We start from the raw sequence: 27,201 nt of genomic DNA, 5'->3' as shown, positions 1-27,201 counted from the left end.
CTGGGATAGGAAACACAAACCTACACACTGACAGGACATGGTGTTTAACTATCTACCTATTTAATTTTCCTCACTGCAAGGGAATTTTTCTGGCTCATGTGCATATTAACTCCTGCATCTGTCTGCTGGGGATGACAGGACAGCACATAACAGTTAAGGCTTTTAGTCCATCGGGCTGGGAATTTTCCTTTCAAATGTTATTCCAGAGCTCTCTACAAATGAGTCTCTGGTGGGAAGTATCTTCTCTTCACCCTCTCTAAACTGAGTGAAAATGCTTCTTTGGACAGGCAAACGTTTGGAAATAGCAATTATGGCTCAACCTGACTTAGAAGACTGAGCCTCTCACACACAAGCAAGTACAATTTTAAAAAGTCTTTAAGCTGTTCAGAATTGCAGAAAATGAACTGCAATTCCTGTAAACAGATGGACTTGCTTGATTTGAAACTTCACGCTTTCAGTGACTATTTTCTTCCAAAAAGTCACGTTTCTTTTGGCTTAAAATAACAAAAAGATTTCATCTTTTAATACATGTTCCTGAGAAAACACAACTTTAGTCCACTGCACACTGGCCAGATTTTTCACAAATCAGGGTCTCAGCAGCAGGTCTGGTCACTACATTCCACTACAAGTGCAGAAACTTTGATCCATTATCAATCTGAAGAAATATATACAGAAAAATAGTTTTCTTTAGTTAGACTATTTCTGGAAAAAAGACATCTGAAGTGACTTGAGGATTCCTACATGTTTCAGAGCATTACAAAATTTCTGTATGAAAACTCTTGTACTTATTGACTGTACTTCATTTTAAATAAGGCAGAGTGGCTTAAATAAATAAGGCTTAAATAAGGCATGCGTGGCTTAAATAAGCCACGCATGCTTTTGGAGCACTGGCAATAATGGTGGGTTTATTAACTATTATTTATTATTATCTACTTACGGTCAGTTGGTTTTGCAACTGCTTCACTTGTTGTTGTAACGCCTCCAGCTGTTGGCTTTGTCTTTTGGGGGCACTGGTAGAGTAGGAAAGCTGAGAAAGGCTGTTCAATGCTTCTTTTAATTTGCTGACCTCCTTGGACATTTCATTGATCTATGAAGGTGAAAAATAGGTTTTCATGAAAAGCTGCAAGGCATACTATATTCCCATGGGTCTCATCCTATACAAATAAGTATTTGTGACTTATATTTAAAAAGTGGCAGAAAACTAGATGAAAACTCAATGGACAGAGATGTCACGTAAACAATGCTTCTCTACCACAATCCTAGCAGTCCTTCAGAATGCATTCCTGGCTCTGAAAGGGTAATATTTACAAACAAAGATTGTATTTACCACCTTTGCAAATCCTGTGTCTTAACAGAAGACTGAAACATACCAAACAGGCCAGCTATTCATACTAAGCAAAATGCATAGCATTTTATAAAGAAATTGTGACAGACATAGTTGCACAGGAAAAACAGCTGTCACACTGAGCTTGAGATGATACAGTAAACTCAGAATAGTGAATGTCTGCTGCTTCCTGATCCTGATGTTTCTTTGTCTCTTCACGAACCTCTTCCTGCTCTAAATTCAACTTAGAATTTGCTCAATTCAGGTTAGGTTCACTGAATTCTGTGAACCTTACCTGAACAGAACTTAGGAGGTGAACAGAAAGATGCTTATCTTCACCAGAGAGGAAGATAACTGAAGTCAAAAATGCTGAATAAAAACTCCTTTGACATTAAGATCTGTGAGACAGTACTTTAGCATCTGAATTTTCAGATGGTCACATGAACTCCAATGTTACTCCGCTCTGTGACACCTTACACCAACTGGGGCTTAAGGTCACTCACGCACCTTCCAATATGTTTTGTAGTCTGAATTCGTGTACTACTGCCTCCACAGCAGTGAATTACTAACCTTTTTATCTTTGTCCTCTTCTAGTTTTGATGTGCTTTCAGAGTATCTTTTCATTTCAAGTAAATCTTCTTGAGCTTGATGGTACTTTTGGTGAAGACCAGTCACCTCCTGTTCCTTTGCTTCAAGCAGAGTATGCATGCCTTCTTTCTCTTCTTTCAAATGCAAAATTTCATTTCTCAGTTGCATAACATCCAAGGACACATTTTCCTTCTCTTTGATTACATCCTTCAGCTTGGATGACAAAGCACTAACTTCACCCTCTAATGAAGACTGGAGTTTTTCATACGTAGCCTTGGGTACCATTGCTTCATTAATTGCAGCTTTTTCTTCCAATAATTCCTTCTGCAGGTTTCTTACTTCACTTTCCTTGTTGGTAAGCAGTCCTTTGAGCTCGTTTATTTCCTCCTCCATTTCCTTTACAGTACTTTGGAGTACATTCATCACCTGATGGTGTTCAGTAATTGGCAAAGAGTTTTGTTTCTGACTGTCTAACAGTTGCTTTAGTTCTTCTGCTTCATCTAATACTTTTGTGTACTGGGATTTCATTTCTGATAATTCACTCTCTGCTTTGTATTTCAAAGAATTTGTTACCTGCATCAGTTTCTCATGTTCATCTCTAGGAATGTAGTCCACAGCGATATCATCCAGAGTTTTTCTCTTCCTATAATCTTCAAGCTCTACTTGTGCCTCCTTGTACAATTGTGACAATTCACTAAGTTGCCTGTTGAGCTCATCAATCATTCTGTGCATTGCATCTTTCATTTCTCCAGACTCAGCACTAGACTCTAACTGTGTCTGATTTGTCAGCTTGTCCTGTAGCCTCTTAATTTCCTCTTGCCCTTCTTTGTACCTCTCGATCAACAGTGCCTTCTCCTGATTAATATTATCAATAACTGAACAATATGAATTCCTTATTTCTTCACATTCTTCCACAGACAATTTGCTTGCCACATTCTGCTCTCTTTCTTCAAACTTCTTCTGGAGCTCTCTCACTTTCTCTTTTTGTCTTTCACTCTCCTCCAATGCTTTCTTCAATTCTTGCTTAAGCACTTCAACTTCTTCACATGTCACCTTCAACCTACTGAGCTCAGAACTGGTTTCTTCAGTTTCAGAAGAAATGAGACCCAGTTTCACCTGCCTCTGTACATTCAAAACATCTTTCACAGTTTCCTCATACCTGTTTTGAGTTTCTTGGAACTTCACGTTAAGATCAGAGCCATTTTCTGAAATGTCTGTGTTATTTAAGCGATCTGCTTCTGGAACTCTGGACTGGAACTGAGCTTCTAAGTGCTTTCTTTTGGCTTCAGAATTTTCTAATTTCCTCTGCACATCCTTTAAGTCTTCCTGGAGGTACTTTATTTTTACTTCACTAGGGCTTGCCAAGTTTTCTTGAATTTGTGTGGCTTTTAATGTAGGCTTCAGCTCCTGAGCTAAGAACTCATTTTGTCTATCTACTGCTTGATCAAACTCTGTTTGGGTTGAATGATAAGAATCTATCGCAGAATCCACTTCTTTAGGTGTTCTTTCCTGTGCAAAAAGAAACCCAAACAAATGCATGATAAAAGCAAATACATTTATTTAAAACAAAATATAGACGAAAAAGGAAACAATCCTTGCCACATCCTACAAAGATGGGCAATTAAAGCACCATGGAAGAAACCTTCGGGTTTCAACTCAGAACCCAGCTGGTCCCATTTAATCATCTACAGTGACAGAAGGCAGCAAGTGCCAAGCTCCTCTGATAGTCTGTGTTGATCTCCATATGCTAATAATCAAAGCTAAGCAAATTAAAATCAGATCTGCTAACACAACTGTTAACAGCATATTTTAGAATACAACTATCATAGTAAGCAAAGATATTCAGTAATTCATGGGAAAAGGATCAAAACACTAATTTTAATCCTCTGGGTGCAGAGTGTTTCAATGATGAGCACCACAAGCTTTTTATATTTACAGAACATCTCCTTAAATTGGTTAGCAGCTCTTTGTTCCACTAAGAGGTTAACAGAGCACTAGAACAGCACAAAATACACCACCTGTAATTTGTCCTGTAGCTCCTTATTGTGTAATGTCAAAGAAGCAATTTTTGCTTGCATCAGCATAAGTAGATCTTGCTGTTCAGTTTCAGAACTCACGTCCAATAAACTATCAGCACCTTTGGAGGAAAAAAGATTCAAAAGCTTTCAGAACTTGAACCGATCCCACAGCGAGCTAGTTATTTTGCTTTCCAAATTAAACACTTTGTTTTCATGACTATTAAGTGCAGTGAACACGTGAACAATTCCTAGAGCTGTTTCCCCAAAAATGTGTTATGTCACCCAATAGAAGCAGGTGGCAGCTGGTAGTGACATTACATAACATTATTCCCAACACTTACTGTGACTCACATTCTAAGTAGAATGACACAGAGCACATCCAAACAGACAGACTTTTCACAACACCTAAAAAACCTAACCAAGTGAGAAAATAAGGATTAAGCTTTATTGTATACCTGTTGTGCTGTCACTCAGTCTGTCTTTATTATCTCGAAGCAAGGAACTGAATTCTTCCTGCTGAGACATGAGAAAAAAATTTTAAAAACACTTTCACAGAAAGCAGATGTAAAGTTGGACAATTCACAGAACATAAATATAAATAGCATAGACCTTGTTGGGTGAAACCTGGCAAAACTTTTTTTTTTGTTTTTTTTTAATTTTAATTGTAGCATGTGGCCAGGACAGGAATTAAATTGCCTAGTTCTCATTAAATGTTAATGTAATTTGGGCTACTATCCCACAGATAGTTTGGAAAAGCTGCAGCCCCTGTGATAAATTGCTGCAATATATTGTGGTGTACTTAAAAAGAAATCTTCAATACCCTAAGATAAACTTCAAAACCATAAGACAAATATGAGACAGAGCATGCTTAAGTATTTGCCTGATGTCTTTTGATGACAGGGGCACTACTTTTTGCAACACAATCCCATATATTTCACTGGTATTAGCTAGTGAGTTCTCACACCATTAATACTTACTTTCACAACCATATTCCTATATACTGACTAGTTTATGACTAATTCTATTTAGATGTTTGTTAAACATTAAAGCAATCCACATTTGCTTTGTAAATTACATTGAAATAGATTTAGATTCCTTTTTACTCTTAAAATGCAGCTAATTAATTCACAGGAGATTCTGCAGTCAGCAAAATAAATTGCTATGGTATTACACATTCTTCCCCCATACTTAGTAAGAACAGAAAGAAAACTTTGACATCTCACATACCTGGTCAGCAAAGAAAGCCTGTCCTTTTCCTGTCATGGGAGTTGAAGTTGATGAGCGTGGAGAGGACAAATCACTAAGCTGTAAAAGATTATATATAAATAAGTATATGTATGCATACATATAACTAATCCTCTAACATGTGCCATATATAGACACAAACACATGCGAGCACTTTTCCTTGCACTAACATAAGTAACAACTCGGTTAATTTCAAAGAGCAAATTTAATTATTCATTACTCTTTTGAGCCAGTATCACACTTGCAATGCGTTTGTTGTATGGGTAACTTTTCTGTTTAATATAACAACTGTTAAACTGTATTTTGGTATACTATACAAATCAATTTAAGTGTTTTACTATCATATGTATATGTGCATATAATAACGTGTACATACATATGTGGATTTAAAATACATGTAATTTACTTACGGAAGTCTGCAAAACAATCAAACCTTCAATTTTAGATAGAAAAAGCACCTATACAGTAAAATTTGTACTACTGTATCTTAAACCATGCTATATTTCAAGCAATTTTCTTAGTTAAACTCATCAATGTGTCATCTTAATGTCAGGAAAAGCACTCATAACATGACAGGCATATAAAGAAGGAGAGACAGCTCAAATTCAGCCCACATCATTCACATAATGGTCAAAATGTTCTTCATCCCCTAAAAGTATCTCAAGATTGGTCTTTTCTTTACCTGAATAGGACTGATAGGAGGAGGTGGGGCTTTGCGTTTTTTTGGAGTTCCACTTCTTTCTGAACTTAATTTAGAGCCTTGATCATGCTGAAAGTTTCACCAGCCAGAGAAGGTAGGTTTGTTAGTTTGGTTAGTAAAGTCCGAGCAAGTTGTTTCACAAATATATATATACATATATATTTTCCCACATTAATATCAACTTTAGCAGCTCATGCAGCTCCTTTTTTTCTATGTAAAGACTACATCTCTAATAACACAAAGATATTAAACATGCCTAACAATAAGAATATGTTCCTTTGTAATCCATGCTTCAGTGAAAACAAACAAGATTTAGTGAAAAAGCAGAAGCTGACAACAAGTTTAGCACTAGTGATTTTGAATACTTTCAGAAATTCATTCATAGTCCAGTCATGCCATTCTTATAGCTACCATCTTTCCTCTCCATCAACTTCCATTCATTCATATTCCAGCCATGCCACTCTTAACAGCTACCATGTTTCCCCTCCATCAGCTTCTGCCTGAACTCCCTGAAAAACCCAACTTCTCCACTCAGAGAAAGAATGAACTAATACATAGCACCCTCATCTAATTTCCAGCCACCAGCAAGTAAGTCTACAAGATATTTGCACTCCAAGATAGCATGGTACTAAATACAGAATGTAAGAAACTTATTTAATTGCCTAAATCTGAAAAGAGTCTCAACAGATAGGGGTCACTAGTAAGGTACAACCAGGGAAAACCTTCAGATAGATGTTTTGAAAACAGAAAACTTTTCTAGGTGATTTTTATACAGTTTTAAGAGACCGGAGTCCAGCAAAGCTCCTGCAATACATGAAAACGGCGGAGTATCCTCCTGGCACACACGTGCACATGCACATGCATCCTCCCTTCCTTTTGTCACTGAGGAATCTGGCAGCTATGTCAGAGAGAAGGTAAACCCAAAACTGATGTTCCTACAACACATTCTTTAAATAAGCAACAAAAACTTTTCAAATTACAGAGCAGTTATTAGATGTGCATCTCACAGTGACTACTAGCTACTAGTCACATCTACTGCTACTAGTCATGACAGTTACTATTTTTTCCATGAGCTACAAGCCTTTAAAGCCCAAGTATTTTTAAAATCAAAAGGATAAATACCTGCTTTGATTTAGTTGGTGATTTTGTATCTGTGAAGCAAAAAAAAAGCAGAATTAAGAACAATGATCAACGAAAATGTTATTTGCCTAACACTTCTCTCAGCTCTAATTTCCTGCATCATAAATGCTGTTTGTTTTTTGAACTCCTGTTTGAAATCTGAGCAATATACTTAAAATTAAAAATTGCATTTAAATACATCTTCTCCGCTGCTTTTTTTTGTTTGTTTCACAGTGATATAAAATTCGAAGGATTGTGACAACTCTGCTTCTACTGTAGCCTCTCACCATTCGTTCACATTAACTTACTACTTCAAAAATCTGTTTTAGCTTGACCATAAAGTCCCGTCTGCATTAGTTCCTTCTGAATCCTTCTACTGAGGAGCTAAACATAGTCTTTCACATAATAAAGAGAAGCTCTAGTTCAAATTCTATGCAAGAGTTCATTATGCTGTTACATCCGCTTACCTTTTCTTTCTCCAGACCACCTGTTTGCCCTGCTGAATATTTTGTCTCACATTGGATATTACCATATACAGCAAATACCACATTTTCCTGTTTTGAAAAGCTTCAGACAGACCATCTTGAAGATAGCTTTTGAAAATTTTCAGGTTACTTTACAAAGTAATTTTGTTCATTAATAAACATAAACATAGCCAAAATGAAAAGTGACAAACAGTATAACAGCATCTCTTACGTACCCACATCCTGAGATAACTTTGATGATAGGAGATTCTGGATCCCTGCATTCTCAGAGATTTTGGAGTAATGCATGGCATTCTGCCCAAAGACATCTACTAAACTGACATCTGCACCTTTCTTAAGGAACGCTTCCACCATGTTAAGGTTACCAGCTTCACAAGCCATCATCAAAGCAGTTCTGGACAAAAGAAACAAGATAAAATTATCAAGAATAGCCTTTGAAGCAGCAGCTCATTTTGTAAGGAAGAAAGAGTGACAGGTATTGTGTAATGAACAATTTTATCAACATATTTATCAACACACACATGCAACTGTCTTTTCTATGCACAAACACCTGCCCGCCCTTCCTCCTCTTCCCCATACATCCCAGCTGGACCTTCTGCAAAGGCCTGTTATACTTTGCACGTATCTCCAAACATTTCTAAAAATGGGTTCGTGAAGCTAAAAGGAGAGAGAGAAGTGGATGAAGGATAAAGTCAGACTACCAGATCTCACTGTCACACTTCAATTACAACACGAAAGCCTTTATTTCATGTTGTTTTTAAGCAGGTATCACCCAAAAAGCTAAACATATTTCTCAAAGCTCTTCAGTGAGACTGAAGGGTGGTTTGACCTCAAATCCTGAGCCATTCTCAAATAAAAAAGATAAAGAAGTGTCTTATAGCACAATCAATTCTCTCTCCAACACAGGGCAGCTTGACAGTGCCTTCTACAGTAAGGGTAACATACAGAAGGAACATTTTCCTAACAGGTTGTGTCTGTTTTTCCTCAGTGACTTTTAGGGATCATAAACCACACATAGGATAATTACAAAAACACAGAAAACCCCACCTCTCGAGCATGCTCTAATATTGCTTTCCTGACACAGCAGAATTCTCCCTTTTAAATACGAAATCATTCCTAATAGGCTGGCCAAGTTCACGCACAACTACGTTTCTCAGTGCAGATATGAAACTGAGAAGTTACTACAGAAATTTCTCCCAATATCCAACTTAAACCTTCCTTGGTGTAACTTGAGGCCATTTCCCCTCGTCTTATCACTTGGTGCTTGATAGAAAAGTCTAGTCCCCACCTCCGTATAGCCTCCCTTAAGGTAACTGTAGAGTGTGAGGTCTCTCCTGAGATTCCTTTTCTCTAGGCTGAACAACCCCAGTTGTTTAGGTATTTACTAGATATTAAGGCAACCATTTCACTGATGAATTAAGCACACACCCTGTAAAAGGGGAGCCCTCAGGAAGTGATGGCTGTTGCAGTACTGTGCTAAAAAGTCAAATGTTGAGTGGTAACTTGGATAGCAGTTTCACAGGGATGGTTTTAGACTGCCAAAATGACTAGCTTAGTCTGGACAACAGACGGAATTGGACAAGCCATTTGCAAAGACTCTCTCTTTCTCCTTCTGTTAAGGATTCTGCTTTTTCATTAAATATGCAATCGATTCTGTGAACAAGAGATGCCAGAGCAGTTATTCTCCTTACCATAAGGAAAGTTGGAATTAAAATGGTACATTCCATGTTATATAGTTTTTCTTGCTTTTACACACTGTACTTTCTTTAAAAAAAAATAAGGAATACCAAACTTGCAAGTACTGTCTTATTTATAACAGAAATACCTCCATCCAATTAAATTACAACCTGTTAGCACTACCTCTTGATTAAAAGTAAGCAAGTGAGAGAAAGGCAGAGGTCCCAGAATGGTAGCACCTTGAGTTCAAAGCACCGTGGAGGCCATTTGAACAAATGAACCAACTGAGAACTAACAAAGGGGTTTTCTTTAGGCAACTTAAAAAAAAAAGCAGACTAATAGAACTTTGAACTCTCATAAATCAAACTAGGGCCCAATCTCATCCTTCCAGGTGTTGCCAAAGAACAATATGGGCATTGTATCACATAATAATCAAGATAATTATTAAGTGCCAAGTCTTCTCAGCATCTGGCCTTACCTTTGCCATTTCATCATTTATAAAACAGTCCATAATTTTCAAAAGCTCTTGAACTTCATCAGTATCATCAAAATGAGTACATTTTTTTCCACAAGGATGCTCTGGTCTAAAAACAATTTTCTGACACACTAGATGTCTATTAATGCAACAAGTCGCTAAATGGCACTTTCTAAGAAGACAGCATCTCCATGATACAACAGTTTTATTGTATTTTCTCTTGGTGCTGTGGCTGTGTTACGTTAGAAAAGAGAGCTCCCCATGTATGTCACTCCCAAGTAACAGTTTTCAGATTAAAATTGGAGAAACTAACTCACGCCAAGAACAGAGCAGCATTGAAAACTGGGACACATACAAAGTGACATGTGGGCAAGTGCTATCATTCAAACTCTTGCAGGAATGATTTTAAAATGGGATTTGCTGCTCTGGTAACCCAATGAAAATCTTACAGGCATGATCTAGTTTTAGAGTTATTTAGTTTCTTTCCCTTTAGGCAGAATTCTGTAAGCTTTCTTGACAATTGGGATATTCTCTCTGGTATTGAAAGCATTATTTCACATAACAACAGTTTTGGGAAGAGAGCATCGTTTGACAGTCAGCCCTGAGAAAGAATTAACATGGTGATGGTTAACCTGCTGTACCTTCCATTTTTATCCCTGGTGTTGACGTCTGCTCCGTGATCCAGAAGGTATTTGCACACTTCTGTATGACCATTTTGTACTGCAAGCAGCAGAGGTATGTTCCCATCCTAGGAATGCATTTAAAGAAACTATAAACAATAATTCGACAACTTACAAATACCACCCTGAGATTTAAAGGTCAGCTATGCACCTTCCTTCTACACAGCACAAACAAGGCACTATCTGTACATTTTTCTCATGTACCATAAATGTAGCTGGGTTTATTTAATTTCTTCCTTTAGTACTGGGAATGGAATCACTCAGCAAAGCATTAGGAACAGGAATGCTTTTTGCTGTCTGTACTCCCTTTTCTGTTTGCTTAATGCTATAACACGGTGATTTTGCAACTATACAATGCCTATAAATAAGTCCACAACAAAAAGGTTAATTTTAACTAAGTACAGGGCACAAATACAACATTTCTTACAATAACAGAGTGACTTTAATTGGAAGATGACTTCAGAGATTTTTTTTTCTCCTTTGCCCTCATTCCAAAGAAAGGCAAACTTCACAGTACATTGCTCAGAGACTTGTCCAGTCAGGTTTTAAGCATGTCCACAGACAGAGACACCATGGTGTCTTTTGGTCCCATTTCCAATGTTTCACCACCTACATGGTAATAATTCTTTTTTTCCTTAACACATAATTGGAATTTCCCAATCAGTTCTACTGCCCAAACTGTGACCATTGCTTGACATCATTTTGTTGTGCACCTGAGGTGGGTTTAGCTATGTCTTCCTCATGATCACCCATGATGCAGTTGAGGGCATCTTAAGATTCTCCCACAGCCTTCCTAATTCTTAGGATTAAAAAAAAAGACAAATGTTTCTGCTTTTAAAATGCATCTGCTGAAATTTTAGATCTAATTTTCATGAGTGTTTTGTTGTTTTTTTTTTAAACTCATCAAAAAGACCAGATAGGAAGATAAGATGGAAGAAAGAAAAAAAAAAAAAGTTAAATGCCCTCCTTCCCCCTCTTTTTTTGGTCTAATTTCTGTCACATCCACTCTCTTTATCATCAGGGTTTTCTATCAGGCAACTGCATCATTCTCACAGATAGATCTGGTTGTTTGTAGTCACTTCATAATAGAGAATGTACTGTCCCTTAGCCTTTACATTATACCAAATTGTGGGGTTTTTTTTGCAGCACTTGCCACATAACATGCGTTTCCTGCAGTCTACTGAAGTGAGTGGGAAGACTTTTAATGGTGTTTTGAATATATCAGAATGGATTCTAAACACTTGTATCAAACCCTCAATTTAACAAACAGCAAATCCTACCACTAGTGTATGATAGTGGTTTCCCACATCTACTATGGCAAGCTGCAAAAGGAATATTCTCTGACAGAGAAATCCAAAATGAAATACAACAGTAGTATTGCTTTGAACTACGATACCTGAGATTGACTGAAGCAGGAGGTAAAAGCTTTGAAGTGAACAATGGGAGAAGAGGTACGTACCAAATCTTTGACGTTAATTGGACATTTGTGTTCACAGAGAAGTTGAACTGCCTGAAGACAACCACACGCAGCTAAAAGAAATAAAAAAACTAGCATGAAAGTCCATGAAACACTTTTTTTGAAACCTGTGTTCCCCACTTCCCATTTGCAATATTGCATTATTACAATGGTGTTCAAGAAAAACAATTAAATCATATCTGTTTTTAAGAAAGATTGAAACAGACAGAGAATGAACAGCAAGCTGTAAGCAGAAATAAAACTATTATTTATAGTCCAAATTAACATGTGATCTTTAAGCACTAGAGTCAGAATCAACCTTATCTTAATATTTAAGTATTTAAATGGCTTTGCACATGTAAGAGTGAACTTGCTAACTATAATTAACTGAAATTTGCTATTCACAGTGTTAAAAAATACCCCAAACTTATAAGCCATGAGAATGAACACGTATCCCTCGGCTGCTCGAATCTTCAATTAGTCAATAATACGTTAATTTTAGAAAAGTAAACTTCCATTGTCAGATTAAAAATGCATGCATTTCAATAAATCTGACATTTCAAGTTGGAAATAAAATCAAAAGATTAGTCAAAGAAAGCTAGAAAAAAATGGAATGACAGAACAGAAAGTAGCCAACTTTAATACAGCTCACCATTCTGCCCACTGTTTTTCCAATCAGCAGAAAGGGAGTCACTATATTTATGCATTTAGAACCTACAAAGCTTCATCAAGCTCATGAGCTAGGAACATCAAGCATGACAAAATACACAGTACACACTTTTAACAAAGAAGTTACCTGCATAGTGTAAAGCTGTTTTCCCAGAATTGTCAGTGCTGTCTACTGAACATTTAGACTGTATAGTTCAGAAAGGAGAAAAAAATAATAGTGAAACACCAAGAAAAACACATATGTTTGATGTTAAGGACAGAGAGCTGAACATCTCTGAGAATAGTTTTATGAGCTATTCCACGAAGTTCAGCCCATATAATAAAAGTGAACAAGAATACTGATGAAAAGCACAGCTTTCCTCTCTACCAATCTTGTCCATCCTTTCTTGGTAAGAGCTTATTCTGAAGTCATGGGAAACATACATGGTAAGAGATATCCCTAGAAAAAAAGTTATAGTTTTGGAACAGTTTCTATCTGGAAACTGAAAAGAATCTCTTCTCTCCACCCCTTGCCTGAGAAAAGCAAAAGCTTCATATTTTACATTACACTAGGAGCTAAAGCAAACACATTCTAATGCATTAGCATTAAATTGTTTCTCTTGAAGGACATAATGCCTCACTTCCATATGTAAGAACTAAAGCATCTAAAAGCTAGTTATATTTTGTAATATTTTAAGCCACCTGCTTACTGATTAAGCTAGGCTTTGAAGTAATAAATATAAAAATACCAAATTGCATATATTTATAAAGGCTTGTTTTGGTACAGAAGATTTTACTTCTAGTTTATGGCAAATAAAGATATCACACTGATATTTTTAGTTTCTTTAAGTCAAACGTTAGATATTGTAACTTTCAAATGTAGCACTGCCTCCAATTCTTCCATGGTTTCCCAGGAAAACAATTTTGTGCTGGCTACCAAATTATACAACAAAAAACATCAAGATTCAGCCTGGGTAAAATAATTATGTTAAGATTAGACTTTTCTCACACGTACAAACACCTTATATCACAAAGTTGGTCTACAGATGCAAGAAAGCAATCCAAAGAGCATGAATTATTGGAGAGTATTACTAAATTTGGACTTACAAACTTGTTTGGAAATACATATGTTGTAATAAAATTAGCAAGACATCAACAAAAACAGTTTGCAGTTACAGCGGGCAGGTGAATAGGCAGCAGATATTTAAACACATCTAGCTGCTGAGTTGATCATGCTCTTGCATGCGATACAATTAGTGACAGCTTGATGTCACTGTTTATGCTCTAAATGGGTTTGCTCTAGAATCTAGTGGACTTTGCTAACCAAATCACAAAGAGAAGAGTCTTGCTGCTTAATCATAACCCCTTCCAACTGTGCAAGAATGGTGGGGAAGAAGGGGTGGGATGTTCAGCTTGCAATGATTGGGAATTGATTAAATTTGACTCAATATGGTCAGAGACATTGACAGGCATCAGTCACAACAGACTTGGAGTCTGGAGTAACCCTGAAGGAACCAGTGGAAAGGAATTTGGAGGTTGAGATGTGGGATCCAATTCCTTTCTGTGCTACTGCACTCAGGCAGTGTTATTTCGTAGGTTCATTATTTCATCCGTTGTCTTAGCCACAATCTTATTGGTAATTCTACACTCCTTCTAAATATCTGATCACCTCCATCAACAAAACTTACGTGGCTTTCTGCAATGGAGCTGAGATGAACAATGTGTCTCCTTGCTTACTAACACACATCTTCATCCTCCCTCAGTGTCCTAAGAACCTTCTCTTTATCTTCATTTTTGTTTTTCTTACCCCCCCTCCTTCCACTCCTTTCTTTCTACTTTTTCTAACCCCTCACTGTGCTTCATGTCATGTTGTTGAGGATTAGTACCAAACTACTTTGTTTTCTTTTACCTTTGACTGTAAACCTGACAGGCATTGTTGACACAGGTCAACAATGGATTCTTTTATATTGCACAGACAGAAAGCATTCCAGTAGATCACTATCAAAGTCCCACCGCACATTAAGAATCCTCTTTCCCTATACCTATTCTGTACCATCTACTTCCAAGCCATCCAACCACAGACTAAAATTGGGAAATTAGTCTGCTTGAGACCTAGCTCTGCTATGTCAGATCAGCTGCACAGGGAAAACTGAATCTGTAGACAACTCAGGGGAGATGTTTCTATCATCTGTTCACAGTGCCTAAAAAGTCTTAAACTCAAGCACGTCTCTTGATTGTAAGGAAACAGAACAACAGTATAGGAGTGTGATGCAGATTATTAACAGGAAATGTGTCAGTATCTAGCGAAGAAACACCAATGTGAAATCTCAAAAATATTAATTTTTACTTTACCTGAAGTAACCTCTTAATGCAATCAGGGTGGCTGTTCTTTGCTGCAAGATGTAAAGCACTGTGCCCTAGATCAACAAAAGCAAAGCAAATTAAGCATTCAATCACTGCAAAGCATTGGAATTAGCAAGAGAAAATAAAATAAAATCCTGCATCAAGTTACAAGTTCACAAGTTTACTTGTTACAAGTTACCAGTTTCTTCAGATACAGCAGACTATTCCATTATCTACCTGAACAACAATTTTAATTTCTAGCTTTACATACAGGAATGACACAAACATTGTGTCAGAGTCTGCCTTAGTGGAAGTCTAACTTTATGCAGATATGTTTTGTTTCATAAAAAAAAAAATTCCTAAATTACACAGCCTCACTTGCAGATAGATGTCGGTCAAGGTGTCCACATGATTTTTTTTTTTTTTGCAATGAAAAAAGAAAACTAGCACCAAGAGCAAAACCAGCTAAACTCATCACTACAACAAATTTTTATCATCCATGAAAGACAAATATATGAGGACTCAGAACACATGACTACTTCAGTTTACGTCTTGTAGACATCCCTTTCTCTTAATTTACTTAGCATCTGTGAGATCATATTTAGCTATGCAATACAGTAATTTACTGACTATGTATTAGCGATGAAAGATTTCGCAGTCTCTCCTCTAGTTTTATCTTACAGAGCCCCTGAAAAATTAAATAGGCCAAAGACAACAAAAGAATGAATTATTTGTGCAAGAAAGAAGGGGCTAAGATTTAGTACTCAATAACAGACACTAGAGCCACTCCAGACAGTAGAACCTCACAGCAAATAATGAGACTTTTACAGAAAAGACGTTTCCTAAGAGACACAGGGTTGACACTTTCAAGCAAGAGCAGGCAACCTGTTATTTATCCAAATGACTAATAAAACCTGAGACAAGATGAAGTATGAATTCTGAGTAATACTATTGGGTGTATATATTCTCTTATCATTATGTATAATCTGAATACTTCTTGTAGTATCACAGACACTTCCTCATGGAGGCAAATCATTTCAGTGTATGACAAATTCACTAGGGCTGTAATTGGTGGCTAAAACTGAACCCAGCATTTACAGATCATTATTCCATGGGCAGAATACTGACACTTCATTTAGGTGGTTCTGCTAGCCTGACAGAATGCTGGTCACAGATTCCCCAGATACGTCAACCGAAATATACTAAGAAGTGTTTGCCAGTTTCAGATTCAGCTCTCATTATTGTCCTAGTGGAATAAAGACATAGACTTTCATGGGCTGAAACAGCATATTTAACTGTTCTCTCTCTGTTTTAGCCCATATCAGCTTTTTTCCGTATGTCATAATCCTGAGTAAACGTCTTACTGCAACTTCTGTGCAGTTAACGGAGTTAATAGCTTGGATACACATAAAAGCAACACACAAGACCTTGATTTAATCTATGCAAAACCTCACATGAAGTTAACAGAAAGTTGTTTGTTTGTTTGTTTGGGGAGGGAGGGGGGGCGGGGAGGGGTGTAATAACTGCAATAATTAATAAAATGAAACTATTATTTTGCAACTGGAGTCCACTATAAATTCTGGCATTTATCGTATTAGGGCAAAAATTTTCAAAGGCATAGAATCTGAATTCTATGTGCAGAAAAGCAAGCATATCCAAACCCTCACAGGTTAGAAGTGCTTTTCATAGATGGTATGCAAGGGAGGGGGAGCAGTACTGTCAAATTTTCGTTGCAATCTGCACATACAGAACTATAGGCAAATGAAGCATATTATGCTACACGTTTATGTTCTCAGAGGCATACCTGCACCATCTTGGGCTGTCACGTCTGCACCATGTGTCACCATAATCCTCAGGCATTCTACATGGCCTTTTGTAGCTGCCAGGTGAAAGCTGGAAGAGAGCATTTACATGTCACTGTTCTGTTACAGACCTCCTTTCTCCTTCATTCATAAATCAAGTACTGGCAAGTTCTGCCCTCCCTGTCCTTAGATCTTTTGGCAAACCTCCACTACCTCCCAAGAAGGTAATTGCTCTGAAAGTGAGAAAGCACATCAAAAACTTTTGTATTCATACATTTACAAAGGGTGATGTTTCATTAACCCAAGCCATATACCTAATGTGCATCTATCTAGTCCAACAGGGTTTGTAAACTGATGTTCCTAGTGATTCAATATATCCCCATAGAATTCCTGGATTTAGGAAATTACTGAAGAAAAAAATGGCTTTGCTCTAGACACTCAGGACCATCATAATTGTCCTCTTTCAGCAGACAAAATTTAGTTCCTCTAAAAGGTAATTTGGTTCCTGAATTAAACTAAATCAAGCTCTGTTTCTGAACTGTCCTCCACAGAGACAACTTTCTTCACAGGAGAGAAGTGTGTGTGTGTGCGTGCGCGCATGTGTGTAAAATAAATAAATCAATAAATCAGTGTATGTGAATGTAACATGGAGGAATGAAAGCTATTGGATATTTTTGAGACTATGCTAGGGATATATTTTCCAACTTTTGGTTTTGTTTTCCCATCTCAAGCATCTGCTTGTTTGAACATTGGAAAATTTGGAGAGTTTGCCAACCACACCATGGCAGGACACACTGAACAGCACAAATTACTAAAGATATGATTGCAGAATAAACTGAAGAAGTTATGCTGAATTCAAGACTTTTACTCTGAAAGCTCATCTTTGACGTTCTTGACATCTCAAGGATTCACAGAATTTGATTCACAGAAGCATATACACATGCTGCTAACTTAATTAAGATAAGAAGCAAAGACAAAGGAAAATCTTTTGAAAATTGAGAAGTTTATAACATCCTGATGGATATTGTGCCAATACAGGTGAGTCTCAAGATATGGAGAGAGTACAAGCAGACATATTACTTCCCCATGGTCTTACTAATATCAGCTTAATATAGAGAGCTGTTTTCCAACTGATGTAATGTAAAAAAGCAAGTTAGAGACAAAACACTTTCAATTACTATTAAATTGTGTATGAAAAGTTGGTACATACATAAGCATGCCCCAGACTGAAAAAGCCAGTAATCCTGGGATGTTTTCTTATTTTTAACACACCACACCCCTATGTTAAAGGCCTTTTCCCCCAGCATCTAAAGGGAGCCTAATTAATCATGTAGACACATTTCCACTGTATTTAAGAGTTTGCATTTCGGACAACTGCTTCCTTTAAATGTTAAAGCTAGCAGTGAAAATTCAGCATGCTAGGCAGAGCAACCAGGAATAGCAGGCAAGAAAGAAACAGACATTTCTGGCACAGAGTATGTGAACTGCAACACTGTGGTTCTCTAAGCTGCAGACTCTTTGCAGCCTTCCTGAAACCCAAGCAGAGGAAAAAGACCTACAGACAAGATCTGGCAAAGGGCTGAGAATTAATCAAAGCAGGAGCACTCCTGGAACAAAGTACCAAGTACAGCAACTATCTCCCTTCCTACACGGAGTCCTTCCCCACTGCCTGCTGCTGACTCCAAATGGTAGGCAGGCAGTTCTTGAGCTTTGAACTGTTCTCTGCAAGTATAAAAATATCCTGTATGGTTGTCCACTTGCTCACTACTGCCATAAACAAACTGAAGAGTTAACACTTCTAAAAACATAAGAAGCCCTGCTGCTGGCTGTTCTCTAGTCATTCAGATATCAAAACTTCATGTACTTGGTGACCAATGCGAAGTTGTGTAAACATTCTTCTTCAGAAGAAAAGGTTTCTCAGGCTCTGGGAAAATGGCTAGGAGAGGAAGGCAAAGGGAGTCTGACAAATTCCATCACCCCTAATTTGGCCAGCACAACATACTGGTAAATACTGAAACAGATTCAGATGCATTTGTGTAGACAAGCAATACAATCAAAGTCACTTAAATATCAGGAAGGCTGTGAAGCGCACACTTGGCTCTCTTACATTTAACTATATTCATAAGAATAATAAATACTTGAATAATAACAACTTGGCTAAATCAAGAACGTTAAGGTTATAGAGACAGACTGTGGAGGATAAAATGCCACAAGAATATGCAAGAGCAAAAGAAGTTTGATTTAGGTAAAATCAGACTGCAAAGAAAACAGAGAAGAAAAACTTAACTCCTTTCAGGCTATGTACTTATGAACAATCAGTCCCACCAATGCAAACAATTCCTGTGGCAGTTCTCAACGAGTCATCACACATGCATGTGCTTAGTTTCATGCTATCAAAAATTTACAAATTAAGGAAACCCTGATAAAAAGTATTGCTTCTCCCAAATTGATAGGATCAAAGAAACATCAGTAAGCAGTGCAGGTGGTGAGAAAGATGAGAGAAAACGTGTGAAAGATGTAAGGATCTAACTAAAGCAAAAACATAGAAGCAATCTGAAGAGTCCTGGGAAAAGAGAGGGTGGTAAGGTTTAACTCGCATTCATTTACACAGTTACCTGAGTCAAACATGGTTGGGGCTGCTACTGCTCACTCTCAGATGTTTACTGCCTATCTGTCCCCTCCTTAATGCTATCATCCCTAACATAACCCTATAGTAAGACTTTTTTTTTTCTTAATAGTCCATAAGCAACTGGGGTGGGGGACACAGCTAGTTCAGTTTACTACAGGTTAGTAAATTGAACTGGTTCACTGGGAAATCAGACCTGCTTACAAAAGAGAGGAGAATGGTTCCGGACTAGGATGAACCTATTACATTCATACTTAAATCAGAGTTATTTGCAGAGGACTGGACACAGTCCTCACCCTGGGGAGTAATTCTATCTGATTTTAAAATTATGAGTCCCTCCTTCACCCTCCCCCACCAAAAAATGAAAAAAACTTCAGAAGTAGACACTGAGGGCTGGTGTATTGCAAGGGAAGCTCTTGAAACAAAGCCTGGAGAAACTGATTTCAGTACAGAATAATTCTTTACAAGCTACATAAACTTTCCTAAAATACTTGAAGCAAAAGCTGCAGGTTTCCAAACACTGGAGTTCTCACCATCTGGAAGCCTTGAGCAGTGGTGCCTTTTACTTGCATCCTTCATGAATAAACTTCCCTTTATATGAAAGCAAACAACTTTTCCTCCCACTTCCTGGTTTTGCAATGATTTAGGCAAATAAAAACAAACATATAAGTTTTGATTTGGAGCAAGGGCCACACTGAGGGTTACGTTCTCACTCAGTCTAAATCCCCATTCCAACATAGTTCATTTTTCTTTCACAAAAGAGAAGCCTGTTGCTGAAACTCCCAGCTACATATTGGTACCTCAGACTGAATTGATTTGAGACAGATTTCTTTTATTGCTATCAAACATTTCTACCATGCCTGTGGCACAGGATGGTCTTCTACTATCATCTCCAGACCTTCCGGTGCAGCAGAGTAGCAGCCACCCTTCCCTACTGGATCCAGAAATGAGGCATGTCAGAAATCAGACCCACCTCTGCAGCAGCTGATAAAGATCAGTTGTTTAACACTGCTTTTTTCCACCGGGAATGTACAGGTCCCGCAACTACTCAGTTATGAACAGGATAAAGTGATAAATGACATTCTTCAGGAAAAACACAAAGCCTGTTTGGAGCAAACAGCCTTGACAGCAAGCGGGAACACAGCAAAATTTCATCAGATTTGGAGTCAACTGGAGAACAGCTGCAAGGCTATCATCTCCAAGTCCTGTAAGGTGTAATTTTTTCCTGACCGAAAAAGGTTGCTCAAGTAACATTTTCAAATGCATTGATAGATGCTTTTTATGAATGCTTGCTGACTGAATGGTGTGGACAGCTGCATATGACATCCCTGAATTAGTTGAGAACAACAGATTTCTTACAGATAGATGTCAGTGAAACACGGCTGTCCTAAGTAAGCCAGTCGTTCATTCAGTGCTAAGGATCTTTTCTGTGTTTCAGTTATAAAGTCAAACTAGCAAGGGAATGGAGATTTCTTCAGTGGGTGTCTGACAGAGAGCACAAGAGTTGAGATACACTTAGTCTTTGCTAGGAAGTCAAGAATGAGTATTTCCAGAAATTATTTAAATGCCAGAGAGTAACTCAAACAGAAAAGTGCAGTAATTTTTACTACTTTTTTTTTTTTTTAAACAAATAATTTCACCACAGGTAAAAGATCAGAATTAATCCACATTTAGAGCTTAGACTTGTAAAAATTGAGTTAACTGAGCTTGCTGAGGTGGTGTTAGTAATGAGACCTGTGTATGCTGAATCCAGGTTCTCTGCTGAACCATTTACACAGCTAGATCCTGCGAACTGAACACAATCCTCTTACTGAATGATATTTTGACAGCTGGCTTAAAACAACTGGGTGGTCCATATAACTAGAGAAAATACCACAAAATTACAGTGGAACATGATGAAATAAGAAAAAATAAATATTAAGTCTTAATTTGAGACAATAACCTTCTAACACTAGGAAATTTTTATTTGTGAAAAGAAAAACAAAATTAAAAGAGCAGAAAAATTACATCCTGTTACAGGCTCCATTTCTGTATGGCAGGGTCATGCTCCAGAGTTCTTTCAGGGCAGAATCAGCATTCTCTGTAGCACAGAATTTCTCCAGGGCCTGAAAGTAGTCTGACATGGTATTTACCAAAATCCAAAGCAAATAAAGAACATGGTTGAATTATGGATGCTAAGTGAACAGAAAATAGCAAATACAGCATTTCGACAAACACAGAACAAAGTCAAATGTATATGCAAGAGTACAATACTATTGTTCTCTGCCATTTTAATCTGAGTGCTCTGAAAATATTTTAAGTGCAAGAATGTTTGAAATACGCTATGAACTCACATATACTCGTTGTCAAGGTTTATTTTGAGTAAAAACATTCCTCCCCAAAGCATATCATTCTTCTTCATTTTCTAGTGTACGTCAAATCTTTGTTTACTTTCAAAAAATCTGACTTGTCTGCCAATGATTTGATGATTTACAGTTTTCAAACTGACCAATACCTTCACACAAACAAACAAGATTGATAAAATAAGATACAGAGCTGCTTGGAGACTTTGCAATGCTGATAAGAGAGAGAGAAATGGAAAACATTCAACTCTTGCTGCTACCAGATGAGAAAAGTGATTTTGCCAGGTATCTCAGTCGTTAAGAGACTCATTGATAATCTGGAAAATTTTCTGCACTGATTTAAACTTTTAAACATTTTAGAGGCAGCATCTGGTGTATAAATGTCTACGGCGATTTTCACAATCAGTATTACCTCTCACAGCCTCAATTTCCCCCTTCAATTATAACAGCAAAAATACATTGACTAGATGCTACCTGGCTTTTGATTGCTTTCCACCATAGGCTAAGTGGTAGAAGTGCTAGAGTGTGGCAGAGACCTGAGCTGGATGGGAAAGGTCTGCAAGTACAACAAAAGCAGCATATTCAGTGCACAGATGTGCCCGCAGTGACTGTATTCCCGAGTGACTAACGTCCAATGTGGTGTCCTCTGGCATGTAATATGACGACGAGTAATTAGAGAAGAGTACTGTTTACTTTTCTGTGAATAGTTTGGGATTTTATCAACATAAAGAACAGTGAAGGAAGTAAGCCTTTTATACCCAATAAAAAAACTTCTGACACATCCTGAACCTAATTCATAGAAAAATAATCACTTTCAGATTTAAAGAATAGGAAAGGCCAAGAATGGTCCTGACTGAGAAGGTGTTTTCTGCCTTCCTCTGCTGACCCATAGAGAGCTCGTAGCAAAGCAGTAACTCTGTTCCAGCAAGGATTATGCTTCCATGGCCAGCATCTGCTGATCCAGCTGCTGGTTCTGCTTCTTCCTTGCATCTATCTGCACAGGTAGGTAGGTACCCACATGAGCTGACAGAGGGAACAAAACCCGCTGAAAAAAAATAACAAAATTGCTTTCCACTGTTCCATCACAGTCACATGTATGTGCATGCCGTCTGCAAATGAAGAAACAGGACCAGCCTCAAGACAGTGAAGTTTGAGAAGATGTAGAATTTCACCTTAAAAATAAAACCTAAAATGAGTCTCTGAACATTTCCCTGTGAAAGCTACTGTATCCTTATCTTTTCTTTATCTTTCATAATCAAGTGACAATCACTCACCTGAGAAGATGCATGTCTTAGAAGCAGCCAGTGATTCAACTACAAAGGAAATAGTGAACTGAAGCTCCCTATTGGCAAGCCTGTCAATACTAACCATCTGGAGGTATGTTACCAATCCTTAATTTGGGAATAAAAGCAGTCTTGCCTCCTCACTAACGGAGTTTCTTTTCATACTTATTAGCTGAGTGTGAAAACGGCAGTAGCAGACTGCAGCAGAATTAGTAATTTGGATTATCCCCACCCTACAGCTGCTCTTGCTCCCTTGTCCTCCTGCCCTAAAGTGTGTCAGGGTACTGAGTTCTTGAGGCTTGCCCCTCACCCCAAGCCAGAATAAAGATCTGGGAACAGGACCTACCCACATTGGCAATCCCACACTGAAAGGTCTTGACAGAAAAAACTTCAAGATGAGAACCAAATTAAAATCAAGAGAGAAAGACAAATATTGGATATCACCAGAGAAATCCTCATGAAGATACATTTCAGTTACGATAGACACTACTATACTACAGAGAGAGAGCCCAAAAATACCATTATAAGCCCATTCAGATATTCAGCAAATCACAGGCTGTTTTAAGGGCATATCATACATCTACAGGCACAAATATCAATATTTACTAGGTTTTTTTTGTTGTTTTTTTTTTTTTTTTTACTTTTTTATTTTTAAACAATTAAAACCCATAGCTTTACACTGCATCCATTTCACTCCTGTTAAGAGTGAATGTAGTTAATGTGGCTTTTCCATAAGTGCAGGCTGTCCATGTCATGCTCCTGTCATGCACACATGTAACCACAAGTGCAAAAATCATAGGAAAAACAGTTATAGGAAATACATTTCATTTTCAAGCCAGAGTTGGCACTATTAAAAACTCAGAAAACAAAGTATTGTGGTTTTTAAAAAGAAATTCAATCAATGAGTTGCTACTGCCTTCTGGAGTGTAGACAGATGAAGATTTCAAGAAAGGTGACATAAGCAGTACTGGCTTTAGGAGATGAGTGTTTCTTCCCATCTCTCCTTCTTAGTACCAGCCACTACAGTGTAAAGCAGGACACCCAGCTTCTGTTCTCCTATCCTCTGTTTAAACATGAGATGGTATCTGCTTTCCCTAATACACACAAAGCCCTCTAGCAAAAAATATATAGGTCTTCACTGTTAGCATATATTCTGGAACAGCTTTCAAAAAACACAGTTTTCATTTACAGTTTCCAGCTTTGCCTCACAGCATAAGAAGTCTTGTTTCAATCATACACACCTCAAGGTATAGGACATGAAAAAAAGGCAAGCCTGCTGAACGGCTGTTTTCTTAATAGGAAAGAAGCAATTGCATCATGCACTACAGAAGCTGGCAAGCCACAGACTCCTGATTTTAGCCTTCAAACTCAGCAAAAATATCTAACCAGCTGCTCTTCAGAGAGATTTCTGAGATCCCCAGAAGCTTTATATTTTTCATTCTCAGGTTGTGTTCCAGCAGTTCCATTTTCATGCACAGTTTTCTTTGGCAAACTCTATTACCACATTACCACAAACTCCCCCCTTCAAGTCTGAAGCATATAGATTTTTCTTCCATGTACCATTAATTGTAAATCTAAGTGCTCACAATTTCAATTTGTCATACGAAGTTTCCTGCAGACTGTCCATTTTTAAAGGCCCTCAATAACTAACATCAGCAAATTGAAACAGAGATTCTGCCAAGGTCAAGCCTTAGGGTACTCCTAGGTGTTGACAGAAAGTCTAAAGATTTGAAATGCTGCTTTTATTGTTGATGTTTCAGGGTATGAAATAGAAAAGCCTAGAAATGAGAGCAGTGTTGCATATGCCTCTAAAGCGAAGGTCAGAGGAAGAAATCAGAGCAGGGAAGAGAATAGAGTAGTTCAGTTGCAAGGGACCTACAAAGAGTACAACTGCTTGACCACTTCAGAGCTAACCAAAAGTTAAAGCACATTACTGAGGGCAGTGTCCAAACATCACTTGAACACTGACAGGCATGGGGCAGCAACCGCCTCTCTAGGAAGCCTCTTCCAGCGGTTGGCCACCCTCATGGTAAAGAAATTGCTCCTCATGAACCTCCCCTGGTGCAGCTTTGTGCTGTTCCCACGCACGCTGTGATCGGTTCCCACTGAGTATACATGTAGACCGGCACCTCCCTCTCCTCTTCCCCTGCTCAGGAAGATGCAGAGAGCTGCAGAGAACCTCTTCAAAGCAGACAACCCAAGTGTCCTCAGCCTCTTCTTGCAGGACATGCCTTCCAGCCCTTTTACCAGCATTGGTGCCTTCCTCTGAATTCTTTCTTAAATTCTTTTCTTATATTGTGCTCTGGACCCAGCGCAGCACCCAGCATTTTCCTTGGTTGAACGTCATGCCGTTGATGATTGCCCAATGCTTCCATCTACGTAGATCCCCCTGCAAGGCCTCTCATCCCTCCCTGCTGCTGCTGTCAGCAGCACCACCCAGTTTAATATCACCAGCAAACCTGCTGAGGATGCATTCCACTCCTGCATCCAGATCGCTGATAAAATTGTGGAACAGGACTGGCCCTACAACTGAGCCCTGTGGAACACCGCCAGTGTCCAGCCACCAGCCCCATTCCCTGCAACCCTTTGAGCTCTGCTGTTGAGCCAGTTCATCACCCAGCACAGCATGAGCCTGTTCACCTCACAGTTGGACAGTTTTGTCCAGAAGGATGCTGTGAGGGACGGTATCGACTGAGATCCTGGAAGATTACATCCGCCACATTCCCTTCATCTACCATGCGTGCCACCTTATCATTTCAGATCAAATTATTAAGGCAGGACTTTCCCTTCATGAACCCATGTTTAACTATGCCTGATAATAGCTTTGCTCTTTAAATGCTTTTCAATAACATCTAGGACAATCTCTAAGTTTTCCAGGCACTAATGTTACACTAAACAGATCTATCATTTCCTGGGTCTTCTCTCAAGCCCTTCTTTTAGATCAGTGTAACATTGGCCAGCTTCCAGGAAAGCTTCCTTCTGATTGTTTCTTTAAAAGCACATCCCACATCTTGAGTCCAAAGTGGTGCACAATTAGCTTCTTGATATATATGCCTTCTGGCAAAGCATCTTTTCAGCAGAGCAAAGTCTCTGAGGATGTCATAGATGTATCCGTATCAGTTCAACTTTCTCCCTAGGGCTAGGTAAAACCAGCTACCCATCTGCTGCCCTTGCTTGCAAGGCCAGAAGAGGGTTCAAACTTCATTTTATGTCCAACAATGAAAGCAATGACTAGCACCTCCCTCAGCCTCCATCCTACAACACAATGTGCTTGGTATTATTGTCTATAGGCCAGCAAAAGCTAATAACCACCCTACTACATGAAAAGTCATGAAATTAGAGCCAGGAAATCCCAAAGCATGTTAGCATAACAAGAAGCCAGGAAAAGACTGGAAAAGGCTGAGAACAACTGGGTAAAAGTTAATCTAAAGAAAATATTTTTGTTGCATGAAAATCCAGCAAGGCTTAAAAACTGCATACAGTACTCCAAGAACCAAAGAGCATAGATATCGCTGTTCAACATCAGGGATGTCGACAAAGGAGAGCTCAGGGTATGTGCTGCTTGAAGTTTCTGTGATTTTTAAACTTATAACAGTTTGGACCTATTCAGATTTGAAAGAACAGAACTACTCTTTTTTTTATTATTATTATTTTTTAACTGTATACGGTGAATTTCTTTTCATCGGGGAATTATAACCCAAGTGCATTAATATATACTCATAGTACTAAATCCACTAACAACACGCTCCTCGGAGACTACTGGTTAAGATGACCTGTTAACATGTATCCTATAACATGTTATGGTAACATTTTTATTTAGCATTTCAGAATAACTATGCTAGTAAAGCATTTAACAAAGACTCCACACTTTTGGAGAAGAGAAAGGAATGAAATAGAGACATGTGAAGGAATAACCAATTCCTGCATTTTTTCCTAACACAGCATGAACCTGTAAAGAAGGTAGCAGAAGATGCAGAGTGGTATACAAGCCAGATAAAGAAGCATTTTGGAGAAAAAAAATCCAGCTTTTACATGTTGCTCAGTTTTGGCTTTCTGTTCCCTTTCTCTTCCTAGATTAGAGCACTTTAAACTAGCAGCAGCCAGTTGGTGTAATTAAAATCTACACATACAGCTCATTTGGTTGCATAAGTCTTTGAAAAACACGTAAAACAACTGCAGCCCATTATGCAGATATAAATCTGAAAAACAACTGCAGCCTTAGCCCCATCCCCTCCAGTCTTGGCGGGCCTGGTTCTGGCCCAGCCCACGGGAGGCACGCTTCCCCTCTGCTCCCTTGCCAGCTTGGATAAGAGGAGTGCAAGGAGCTGCCACGGCGCTCGTAACGCAGAAGCAGGGCACCATGCTCTGCCTCCACGTGAGCCAAGCTGCA

General features: G+C 38.3%; 1 protein-coding gene across 6 annotated transcripts in view; it reads right to left on the bottom strand.

Annotated features, from left to right (window-relative positions):
* Positions 1-27,201, bottom strand: part of RAI14 (retinoic acid induced 14) — an 86,038-nt gene that overhangs the window by 3,066 nt on the left and 55,771 nt on the right. For 3 of the 6 annotated variants that reach the window (XM_068666020.1, XM_068666021.1, XM_068666022.1), the window contains exons 4-16: positions 16,563-16,651; positions 14,768-14,832; positions 12,564-12,621; positions 11,771-11,841; positions 10,273-10,379; positions 7,695-7,873; positions 6,998-7,026; positions 5,858-5,944; positions 5,158-5,235; positions 4,386-4,446; positions 3,931-4,049; positions 1,895-3,421; positions 938-1,087 (exon numbers count right to left, since the gene is read on the bottom strand). In XM_068666020.1, coding sequence (XP_068522121.1) covers positions 938-1,087; positions 1,895-3,421; positions 3,931-4,049; positions 4,386-4,446; positions 5,158-5,235; positions 5,858-5,944; positions 6,998-7,026; positions 7,695-7,873; positions 10,273-10,379; positions 11,771-11,841; positions 12,564-12,621; positions 14,768-14,832; positions 16,563-16,651 — 2,620 coding nt within the window. The remainder of the gene's footprint in view (positions 1-937; positions 1,088-1,894; positions 3,422-3,930; positions 4,050-4,385; positions 4,447-5,157; positions 5,236-5,857; positions 5,945-6,997; positions 7,027-7,694; positions 7,874-10,272; positions 10,380-11,770; positions 11,842-12,563; positions 12,622-14,767; positions 14,833-16,562; positions 16,652-27,201) is intronic. The other 3 variants (XM_068666023.1, XM_068666025.1, XM_068666024.1) reach the window with 3 other exon arrangements.

Source organism: Anas acuta, chromosome Z (genome assembly GCF_963932015.1).
Source record: "Anas acuta chromosome Z, bAnaAcu1.1, whole genome shotgun sequence".
Lineage (NCBI taxonomy): Eukaryota > Metazoa > Chordata > Aves > Anseriformes > Anatidae > Anas > Anas acuta.
This window is presented reverse-complemented; position numbering and strand designations above follow the sequence as displayed.